We start from the raw sequence: 11,886 nt of genomic DNA, 5'->3' as shown, positions 1-11,886 counted from the left end.
ACCCCCTCCCATCAGGTCGATGTGCTACCCCCTCCCATCCCCCCAATCCGGTTGATGTGCCCCCCCCCCCCCAATCAGATCGATGTGCCCCCCCATCAGATCAATGTTCCCCCCCGTCCCCCCAATCAGATCAATGTGCCCCCCCATGCCCCCAATCAGGTCAATGTGCCCCCTCCCCCCCCATCCAATCCATCACAGACATCACAGAAGTACTTCAGTATGTTTATTATCAGATTGTTATAACCGTATTAAAAAAAAAAGCTAACTTTATTAAAACGTCATCCCATGGTGGACACATGGCGGGCAGACAAACTCGCACAGAAACCTCGGCATTCATCCAACAGACACCAAGACCTTCACCTCTGCTACTTTTAGGGGTGTTTTTATAGATATAAATTTAAAAACAAAAAAACGTTCGTCCTGTGAAGCTGCGCATACGTTTGTTCTGTGCGAATGGGCCAAACACAAATGTTATTAGGCTTTCTTCTCTCCAGGTCGAACGTTCGTCATTCATGCAGAGTAGAGTGAATCAGGATGATACTGCATGATGGCCCCTAGATGGTGCTGATGTTCATAGTATGTAAGTAGCATTATGCCACTAGGTCAGTGATCTCTAAACCGCGGCCTGGGGGCCAGATGCGGCTCTTTGCTTGTCTTTATGTGGCCCTTGGGGCACTACTCCATCAACTGCCACCAATGAAGGGGGCACCATTCCTCCCACTGACACCAATGATGGGGGCACCATTCCTCCCACTGACACCAATGATGGGGTACTACTCCTCCCACTGAGAGGAATAGTGTCCATCATTGGTGTCAGTGAGAGGAATAGTGTCCCATCATTGGTGTCAATTACACCAATGAAGTGACATTATTCCTCCCACCATTACCAATGATGAGGCACTAAGCCTTCCATTGACACCAATGATGAGAAACTATTCCTCCCACTGACACCAATGATGGGGCACTATTCCCCCCACTGACACCAATGATGGGACACTATTCCTCCCACTGACACCAATGATGGGGCACTATTCCCCCCACTGACACCAATGATGGGACACTATTCCTCCCACTGACACCAATGATGGGACACTATTCCTCCCACTGACACCAATGATGGGACACTATTCCTCCCACTGACACCAATGATGGGACACTATTCATCCCACTGACACCAATGATGGGACACTATTCCTCCCACTGACACCAATGATGGGACACTATTCCTCCCACTGACACCAATGATGGGGCACTATTCCTCCCACTGACACTAATAATAGGGCACTATTCCTCCCACTGACACCAATGATGGGGCACTATTCCTCCCACTGACACCAATGATGGGGCACCATTCCTCCCCCTTGACACCATCAATGGTGCCTTCTTCCTCTCATTAAAACCAATTACGGGGCATTTTCTACTTCCACTAGCCATAGTCTGCCCCCTCCACCCACAAAGCCTGAAGTCCATAAACTGGCCCTTTGCCTAGAAAGTTTGGAGCCCCCTGCACAAGACGGATGTGATGATCATAAAATATAAATATTTACTGTGATCATCGGCTCCATCTAATGGCCATAATGTGGTACTTTCCTAATTCACCTTTGTGTTTTAATGAATAACATTCGCCCTGAAGAACATTTGACCTGGAGAGGAAATAGCCTGACAACATTCGTTTTTGCCCCCATTATCACAGAACAAATGTACACGCAGCTTCACAGGCTGATTTTTTTTTTTTTTTGTGAATGCACCTCTTTTGGCTCGTTCACACCAGGAGCAGAGCGCTGTCCCAGCGCATAAGGCAATCTGTCCTATGGCTTCAATTCGCACGCTGCGATGGCGTGAGCTACAAAAAGAAAAAAAAAATTTGTTGCATTTTGGTGCAGCGCTGTACTGCAGCGCATAAGGAATACATACCAGTTGTAAACAGAAAAAAAAAAACAAAAAAACACAAAAAGCACTCCAATAGGTGCACTTGCTCTTTATGCGCACATTAATGCGCGCCGTGTGGTGTGAATGAGCCCTTAGGGAACACATGTATACGTGTACACACAGACATCGTCCACTGTGGCGCAACGCTCCCTATGCCGCCCGATTCCTCTTCTCCGGGGACGGCTGCACAGGGTGGGCAAAGGCATGTAGCTTGTGTGAAACATTGGGGTCCCTCCTGCTGGTCGAACATGGAGTTAAATATTATCGGGGGACTCTGCAAACAAAAAAGTAGAGGTTACTAAAGAGGAAGACGCTCCATCGAATTATTTAGAACTGGGGATGTTCTATTCCCCCATGCACTAAAAGATACAATAAATCAGGGATGTCTCCTGCAGCTCCTTTTTCTGCCGCTAGATGTCCCTAGTCCTCTGGGCCCATGAGATCCCGGACGAGCCCCCAGCTTGTGACTGGACAGTGAAAGGAGAAGCAGCACAGCAGTGGGCTCAACTCTTTGTGACTCTGCTCTCTCCTCCTGTCAAGGTGTTCCTTGTCAGCACATGCATTTATTGGCTCCTTATGCTGTGGGGGTGGCACCTTTAATAACAGATTGTGGATGTAGTCTGCACCAGACCACTTCCAGAGTTTGCAGACGGGGGTCACAGAACAAATCTAAAATACATTCTTAAGCTTCGGATTACGTTTTAAATACATCCTTACACTTATTTTACACCCAATGATGTCATCACTGGGTCTCTGTGCTTCTCTATGCAATGCAGGCAGATCGTGGCTGGTGGGAGGGGCTGGCAGGCTGCTGTACGTCGCTTCCTGAAAACATCACAGCACCCTGCCTCAGTACTCCTCTGAAGAGCCTTCGGTCCTGATCCAAGCAGAGGGCTGGCTCTTGGGAGGAGGGAGGAGTTAGGCAATCATCAAAATGCCTGGAGTCTGGAGGAGTGGGTGGTCCAAATAGCACCATCTGCTGGCCGAATAGAAGATGAACATACTAACATACACAGCACCATCTGCTGGCCAAATAGAAGATTCACATGCTAACATACAAATAGCACCATCTGCTGGCCAAATAGAAGATTCACATGCTAACAGACAAATAGCACCATCTGCTGGCCAAATAGAAGATTTGCATGCTAACATTTAAATAGCACCATCTGCTGGCCGAATAGAAGATGAACATACTAACATACACAGCACCATCTGCTGGCCAAATAGAAGATTCACATGCTAACATACAAATAGCACCATCTGCTGGCCAAATAGAAGATTCACATGCTAACATACAAATAGCACCATCTGCTGGCCAAATAGAAGATTTGCATGCTAACATTTAAATAGCGCCATCTGCTGGCCGAATAGAAGATGAACATACTAACATACACATAGCATGTGAATCTTCTATTTGGCCAGCAGATGGTGCTATTTGTATGTTAGCATGTGAATCTTCTATTTGGCCAGCAGATGGTGCTATTTGTATGTTAGCATGTGAATCTTCTATTTGGCCAGCAGATGGTGCTATATGCATGTTAGCATGTGAATCTTCCATTTGGCCAGCAGATGGTGCTATATGCATGTTAGCATGTGAATCTTCTATTTGGCCAGCAGATGGTGCTATGTGTATGTTAGCATGTGAACCTTCTATTTGGCCAGCAGATGGTGCTATTTGTATGTTAGCATGTGAATCTTCTATTTGGCCAGCAGATGGTGCTATTTGTATGTAAGCATGTGAATCTTCTATTTGGCCAGCAGAGGGTGCTATGTGTATGTTGGCATGTGAATTTTCTATTTGGCCAGCAGATGGTGATATGTGCATGTTAGCATGTGAATCTTCTATTTGGCCAGCAGATGGTGCTATTTGTATGTTAGCATGTGAATCTTCTATTCGGCCAGCAGATGGTGCTATTTAAATGTTAGCATGTGAATCTTCTATTTGGCCAGCAGATGGTGCTATTTGTATGTTAGCATGTGAATCTTCTATTCAGCCAGCAGATGGTGCTATTTAAATGTTAGCATGTGAATCTTCTATTTGGCCAGCAGATGGTGCTATGTGCATGTTGATGTCACTTCGGATGGGTGTGATTTGGATGTGACTGATGCGACTTTGGATGGTTGCGGCTTGGACGCAACTTTGATGCTACTTCGCATCAAAGTCGCACTACATGAACAGAACTGTCATACTTTCCCGTTAGGCTCGGTTCACACTACTGCGACTTGAAAGTTGCACGAGTTTGCCAGGCAACTTCCTGGGATTTGATGCACAACTTTCATGCCATGCGACTTTGCCTGGGTAATCTTCCTGTCGGATCTAAATCACATCAGTACGGATGAGGATCCGTCTTGGAGGCGACTTCCATTAAAGTCTATGGGCACAAATGGAAGAGAAGTCGCCTGGAAGTAGCACAGGAACCTTTTCTAAAGTCGGAGCGACTTAAGACGGCTCTCATTGACTAACATGGGAATTCACATGTCATGCGACTCGGGGGGTGTCACAAGTTGGATCCCAAGTCGCCGCAGTGCGAACCGCGCCTTGGAGAGAAAAAAAAATGTGGCATCAAAGTCACACCTATCCAAAGTTGCATCAAAATCACATCAAAGTATATACTTTACAATACAATGATATGATGGGGGGAGGGGGGCACTTTTTTTTTGTTTTATGATGGCGTCACGGTCGCTGTACGTGATTAGGTATAAAGCGTTTCCCTGATGGACACTTCTGTTACACATTAATGCCGGGACACGTGAAGTCGCTCAGCTCACCCGTGGCAGCCGGTGCGTGTGTCCTCCTCAGTGTAGGGAACGTCAGGTAAGCGTCATACGCGAATAGGAGACCAGTTAGCAGCCCGATCACCTGGGAGGGACAAGAGGAGCGGTCAGTGTTCACTTCCGGCACGCGCTTCGCTAGTTCACAGCATCGAGATCCCGGCCCTACGCCCTTTAATGGTTGTCCTTTAATAAAGGCCCCTCCCCCACCCTTCATTCCCTTTAGTGGTTGTCCTTTAATAAATGCCCCTCCCCTTCCTATCCCCACTGGCTGAGGAGATTCCGGCTCCATTCCCTTTAGTAGTTGTCCTTTAATAAGTGCCCCTCCCCCACACTTCACCCCTGTCTATGAGATCCCCCCACCATTCCCTTTAATGGTTGTCTTTGAATAAATGCCCCTCCCCCAACCTTCATTCCTGGCTCCATTCCCTTTAGTGGATGTCCTTTAATAAATGCCCCTCCCCCACCCATCATTTCTGGCTCAGAGAGCCCGCCTCTATTCCCTTTAGTAGTTGTCCTTTAATAAATGCCCCTCCCCCACACTTCACCCCTGTCTATGAGATCCCGCCTCCATTCCTTTTAATGGTTGTCTTTGAATAAATGCCCCTCCCCCAACCTTCATTCCTGGCTCCATTCCCTTTAGTGGTTGTCCTTTAATAAATGCCCCTCCCCTCCTATCCCCACTGGCTGAGGAGATCCCAGCTCCATTCCCTTTAGTGGTTGTCCTTTAATTATGCCCCTCCCCCACTTTTCATCTCTGCCTCTGAGATCCTGGCTCCATTCCCTTTAGTGGTTGTCCTTTAATAAATGCCCCTCCCCCACCCATCATTTCTGGCTCAGAGAGCCCGCCTCTATTCCCTTTAGTAGTTGTCCTTTAATAAATGCCCCTCCCCCACACTTCACCCCTGTCTATGAGATCCCGCCTCCATTCCTTTTAATGGTTGTCTTTGAATAAATGCCCCTCCCCCAACCTTCATTCCTGGCTCCATTCCCTTTAGTGGTTGTCCTTTAATAAATGCCCCTCCCCTCCTATCCCCACTGGCTGAGGAGATCCCAGCTCCATTCCCTTTAGTGGTTGTCCTTTAATTATGCCCCTCCCCCACTTTTCATCTCTGCCTCTGAGATCCTGGCTCCATTCCCTTTAGTGGTTGTCCTTTAATAAAGGCCCCTCCCCCACACATCATGCCTGGCTCAGAGAACCCGGCTCTATTCCCTTTAGTAGTTGTCCTTTAATAAATGCCCCCCCCCCCCCGGCTCTGAGGAGATCCCGCCTCCATTCCCTTTAGTGCTTGTCCTTTAAGAAATGCCCCTCCCCCACCCTTCATTCCTGGTTGAGAACCGGGCTCCTATCCTCCCTTTAGTGGTTGTCCCTTAAATAATGCCCCTGCCCCACCCTTAGTCCCTGTCTACTAGATCCTGGCTCCATTCCCTTTAGTGGTTGTCCTTTAATAAATGCCCTCCCCCCCCCCTGGCTGCGTGATACTGGCTCCATTCCCTTTAATGGTTGTCCTTTAAGAAATGCCCCTCCCCCTCCCTTCACCCCCAATCAGAGCAGTCTTTGCTCCAACATGGTCCTAGCTGTCCATGCGTACCGCAACTCTATTGGTTCCCATGGGTGGTCATACTCATGGTGGATTCCAGCCACCCCTTGGGTACAGCTCGCCCACAGCAATGAATGGCGGTCTGGAAATACAGGCGTGGTATCTTTTCATTACTGGGGCGGGTTCTAGCACCAGCGATCGCTGGGACTGGCTAGCGCAGTGATCACGTGATCATGATCACGTGATCGCCAGCTTACTTGACAGCTCGGTCCCTGTAATCGGGGCGCACATCTGAGCGTGCTCCCAGCACAAAGAGATGCAGCATATATGCGGTGTCGTGAAATAAAGCCACCCCCTCCCTCCCAGTGACACCCCCTATATGGTTTTTTACACCATTTGACAGACTTCTGGGTTCCCATCTACTTCTGTTTTCTCTACAGATCGAACGTTACTCATTTATAGAAAAAAAAAAAAAAAGTGGTTCTGAAAAATACCTCCTTATAGCCACTAGATGGGGCTGAGGATCATACTTATTCGCTATGATCCTCCACTCCACCTAGTGGCCATACTGAGGTACTTTCCTGATACACTACTTTTTTTTTTTATGAATGAATAACATTCCACTTACAAGTGTTAAAGAAAGTTCCTGGAATGGAGGGGGGAGGATCATCGAACGCACATGGATAAGATGACCGCTGCCATTCCCTTCACCCCGCTACTCACCGATCCGGCTATCCCAGCCCCGTCGCCACCGCGGATTAGACATACTATGCAGAGGATGATGAAGAGGCCGCCGCCAACAGCTGCACGTATGAAATCCTAAAAAAACGAGAAAAGAAAGAAAACTCGTGATTCCGAAACAGAAGAATACAGATTATTCCTTGAAGCGAACCTGCTGGCCTGATTAATATGGCGGCTGCCATTGCAGACTTGCTGCCTGCTCCAGGAACCCCCATCTTCACTTCGATGCCCAACCAATCCATGGAAGAGCATGCAGTTTGGGAGGTAGGATGCTTTAAGATTTCACTGGCTACATGCTTGCTCTGGGTTAAAGACTCCCTCGGTAGTGAAGCCAAGACTGGTGATGAAAGCCCTTGAACCTGCAGCTTTAACGAATCCCAGACCTGAACTCAAAAAGTGAAGATTTGCTGCGTTAAAAGGGAACATTTGGAAGCATTGCTGCCTTCACATTGCTAGTCTCGGGAGATTTGTCACCACCGTGCTGATCGTTGTTCTCCCTGCTGGAGGGGAAGCTGTACCTGAGGATCTGCAGTGCAAGGACCTCCCTGCTTCTGCTTCATCCATTCTGTAGAACTGTGCTTCCTCCATCTCTCCTGCTTCATCATTACCCCACCAGTCATCGGGGTGGCAGCTCTGCCATGAGGAAGCAAAACCCTGCACCTCTACAAAGAGGGTCATCTCAATACAGAGGCAGAGGACACAACAAGGCACTGCAGGTCGGTAACAGGGAAAGGACCAGCTGTAGGGAGACCACAAGCAGTACCGAGGACTAAATGCTACTACTGTGCTGCTCACTGTTCTCCTTGCTGGAGAGGAAGCTGTACCTGAGGATCTGCAGTGCAAGGACCTCCCTGCTTTTGCTTCATCCATTCTGTAGAACTGTGCTTCCTCCATCTCTCCTGCTTCATCATTACCCCACCAGTCATTGGGGTGGCAGCTCTGCCATGAGGAAGCAAAACCCTGCGCCTCTACAAAGAGGGTCATCTCAATACAGAGGCAGAGGACACAACAAGGCACTGCAGGTCGGTAACAGGGAAAGGACCAGCTGTAGGGAGACCACAAGCAGTACCGAGGACTAAATGCTACTACTGTGCTGCTCACTGTTCTCCTTGCTGGAGAGGAAGCTGTACCTGAGGATCTGCAGTGCAAGGACCTCCCTGCTTTTGCTTCATCCATTCTGTAGAACTGTGCTTCCTCCATCTCTCCTGCTTCATCATTACCCCACCAGTCATTGGGGTGGCAGCTCTGCCATGAGGAAGCAAAACCCTGCACCTCTACAAAGAGGGTCATCTCAATACAGAGGCAGAGGACACAACAAGGCACTGCAGGTCGGTAACAGGGAAAGGACCAGCTGTAGGGAGACCACAAGCCATACCGAGGACTTATGCAGGCCATAGACGGTTCGTTTATCGGCTGAATTTTCGTCCGAAAGAATAAAATCTCGAGATATTCGCACAGTTAGTGGGGCAATGTCATCAGCCAATTTTCGTGGTTCCTCATTTTTATCAGTCATGCTGGAAAATTTACGAAAAATGGCCGATTTTCGTAATCATTGGTGGCAACAGAACGACTGATGTTTCGTTTTTCAGCCCATAAACAAACCGTCTATGGCCTGCATAAGTGCTACTACTGTGCTGCTCACTGTTCTCCTTGCCGGAGAGGAAGCTGTACCTGAGGACCTGCAGTGCAAAGTGCTTCATCCATTCTGCAGATGACTTCAGCACAAAATCGTGTCCCACTGCGTTGGCTCGATTTATATGTTTACAGGAGTACAAAGGTTTATTGAAAGTTTACATGTATAAATCAACCAACGCGTTTCGGGGTAATTGCCCTCCCCCTTCTTCAGGGAAATGGATGGGAGGGGCTCCACAGTGGCTCCTAAATTTCGAACTGTAGATTGGCAACCCTGATGCCTCTGCATCATTATAAACCGGCACTCTGCCAATCTACAGTTCAAAACAAAGGAACTGCTTTGAAGCCCCTCCCATCCATAAGGAGGGGGGCAATTCCCCCGAAACGCGTAGATCGATTTTTACATTTAAACTTTCTATAAACCATCAAATTCCTATAAAATCGATCAAAAACATTTTGGGGGCCTCTGCATCATTGCACCCCGGCACTCAATAAACCTTCATAATCCTATAAAACATATAACTCAAGCCAACACGTTTCGGGGGAACTGCCCTCCCCTTCTTCGGGGATTATGGATGGGAAGGGCTCCACAGCGGCTCCTAAATTCTGAACCATAGATTGGCAACCTTGATGCCTCTGCAAAATTACAACCCGTCACTCTGCCAATGTACGGTTCAAAACAGAGGAACCGCTTTGGAGCCCCTCCCATCCATAAGCCCTGACAAGGGGGAAGGCAATTCCCCGAAACGTGTTGGATCAAATTTTTACATTTAAACTTTCAATAGACCTTCAGATTCCTATAAACATATAAAATCGAGCCAAAACATTTTGGGGGCCTCTGCATCATTGCAACCCGGCACTCAATAAACCTTCATAATCCTATAAAACAAAATAACTCAAGCCAACGCGTTTCGGGAGAATTGCTCTCCTCTTCTTCAGGGCTTATGGATGGGAGGGGCAGTAAAGTGGCTCCTAAGTTTCAAACCGGCAACCTCGATGCCTCTGCATCATTACAACCCAGCACTCTGCCAATGTACGGTTCAAACCAGAAGAACTGCTTTGGAGCCCCTCCCATCCATAATCCCTGACAAGGAGGGGGGCAATTCCCCCGAAACCCGTTGGATCGATTTTTACATTTAAACTTTCAATAAATCTTCAAATTCCTATATACATATAAAATCGAGCCAAAAACGTTTTGGGGGCCTCTGCATCATTGCAACCCGGCACTCAATAAACCTTCATAATCCTATAAAACATAACTCAAGCCAACACGTTTCGGGGGAATTGCCCTCCCCTTCCTCAGGGATTATGGATGGGAGGGGCTCCACAGCGGATCCTAAATTTTGAACCACAGATTGGCAACCTTGATGCCTCTGCATCATTACAACCCAGCACTCTGCCAATCTACGGTTCAAAACAGAGGAACCGCTTTGGAGCCCCTCCCATCCATGAGCCCTGAAGAAGGGGAGGCAATTCGCCCGAAACGCGTTGGCCTGACTTTATAGGGTTATGAAGGTTTATTGAATGCCGGGTTGCAATGATGCAGAGGCAGCAAGGTTGCAAATCCAGGGTTAGAAATGTAGGACCCGCTTTGGAGCCCACGCCCATCCATAAGCCCTGACGAAGGGGAGGCCATTCCCCCGAAACGCGTTGGATCGATTTATAGATTTAAACTTTCAATAAACATAATCATCCTATCTCAGGAACTGCATTATTCTGGACCCCGAGAGCTCCTCCCTCCTCACCACAGGCTCTGTAACAGACATTGCTGGTGCTTCCGGAGCAGCCAGTCAGCTAGCATTTTCCCCAAAGGAGAGCCCAGCAATGGCGGTGGTCGAATTTTCCCAGCACAGGTTCCCTTTAAATTGAACGCCGCTCTTCTCTTACTTCGCTTTGGTTTGCAGACTTCCTGGCAATGTTCGCTGCCAGTTGCCATAGTAATAGTTTCCAGGAGATCGCGCGTGAAATATTTATACAGCCTTAGTCACCGAACCCAACGCTGGGGGACGCGGCAAAACCGATCTGCTGTAACCACGGCAACCAAAAGCACCGGGGCGGCCGGCATGGGCAAAGTACACATGGGAAGACGGAGGGGCGTTTATTGCTTGGGGTGAATCAGGTCCATTGTTTCCTCTGGGAGGCTTTGGTCTCGCCAACCTGGAGGCAATGGGGCGCCGAAGGGGCATCATGAGACGCTGGAAGTGCTTGGCATTCATCATTTGCATAGCAAATCTCCCAACGTACTTTTGTTCTATGCAAATAAAGCAAAAAAAAAAAAAGAAAAGAAGAATGTTATTAGGCTACTTGCCAGTGCTGATCGAAGGTTTCTCATTGATTTAAAAAAAATAATACCACATTTGCCCACTAGATGGTGCAAGGTATCCTAGGATATGATAGACAGCTCCATCTAGTGGCCCACTAGAGTCACAACTGGTGACAAGGGAAATGGGACATTTTAAAGGGATTGTCAGTCATCAGAGTGACGTCGTTCCAGCCTGAGATCGTTGCGTCAGTGACCGCACATTTCGCAGGGGGTCACAGATATTCCCATTGTCCTCCTGCAGGGGCTGTCCATAGGTGGCGCTGCAACCCATTCAAAAACCCATTCAAAAAATGGAAAAATGACTGTCAATTTATTTCTAAAAAAAAAGAAAAAAAATAATTCACCCAATGAAAGTGCATAAAAATTCATTTTATATGAATGCTGCAAAAAAAAAAAAAAAAAATTATTGGGCTACTTCCTGTGCTGGACGAATGTTCTTCATTGATTTAAAAGTGAGAATACCTCATCTGTCCAGTAGATGGAGCTAAGAATCATAGAAATTATCCTACAATACCTAGCACCATCTAGTGGCCAAATGCAGCATTTTTTCTTTTTTTAAATCAATGATAAACATTCGACCTGCACAGATAACGGCCTAACAACATTCATTTTGTTTTTTTTTTCTCCCATTTTCACATTCGCACAGCACAATGGTGGCTTTTCTTGTAGCTGTCAGGGATTGGCGCCAGGAAAAGAAAATTTTGGTATTTGATACGATTTTTTTTTTGGGTGCTATTTTTTTTTAAGCTTTTTTTTTCCAAGGCAACCCTGTCGGGAGGGATTTCAGGGACGGCCTACTCAGAATTTTTTCAGGTCATGAAGCCACAACAGAAGTGGCAATCAAAGCCGCTCTGTGTGCACCGAATGGCTTTGCAAACCCATATATTGCCTTGTCAAAGCGGGAGTGACATCACTGGGCGGTGCATAGCCTGAACACATAGGCCCCAC

The 11,886-nt window shown here is 47.6% G+C and overlaps 1 protein-coding gene across 1 annotated transcript in view; it reads right to left on the bottom strand.

Annotated features, from left to right (window-relative positions):
* Positions 1 to 210: 210 nt before the first annotated feature.
* Positions 211 to 11,886, bottom strand: part of LOC149427196 (proteolipid protein 2-like) — a 44,537-nt gene continuing 32,861 nt past the window's right edge. Inside the window, exons 3-5 of the mRNA XM_089668200.1 lie at positions 6,966 to 7,061; positions 4,699 to 4,789; positions 211 to 2,203 (exon numbers count right to left, since the gene is read on the bottom strand). Of these exons, the coding sequence (XP_089524326.1) occupies positions 2,184 to 2,203; positions 4,699 to 4,789; positions 6,966 to 7,061 (207 nt within the window). The 3' untranslated portion in view covers positions 211 to 2,183. The remainder of the gene's footprint in view (positions 2,204 to 4,698; positions 4,790 to 6,965; positions 7,062 to 11,886) is intronic.

The sequence above is a fragment of the Staurois parvus genome, unplaced genomic scaffold (genome assembly GCF_062004578.1).
Source record: "Staurois parvus isolate SC_StPar_1 unplaced genomic scaffold, SC_StPar_1.0 ptg003952l, whole genome shotgun sequence".
NCBI lineage: Eukaryota > Metazoa > Chordata > Amphibia > Anura > Ranidae > Staurois > Staurois parvus.
This window is presented reverse-complemented; position numbering and strand designations above follow the sequence as displayed.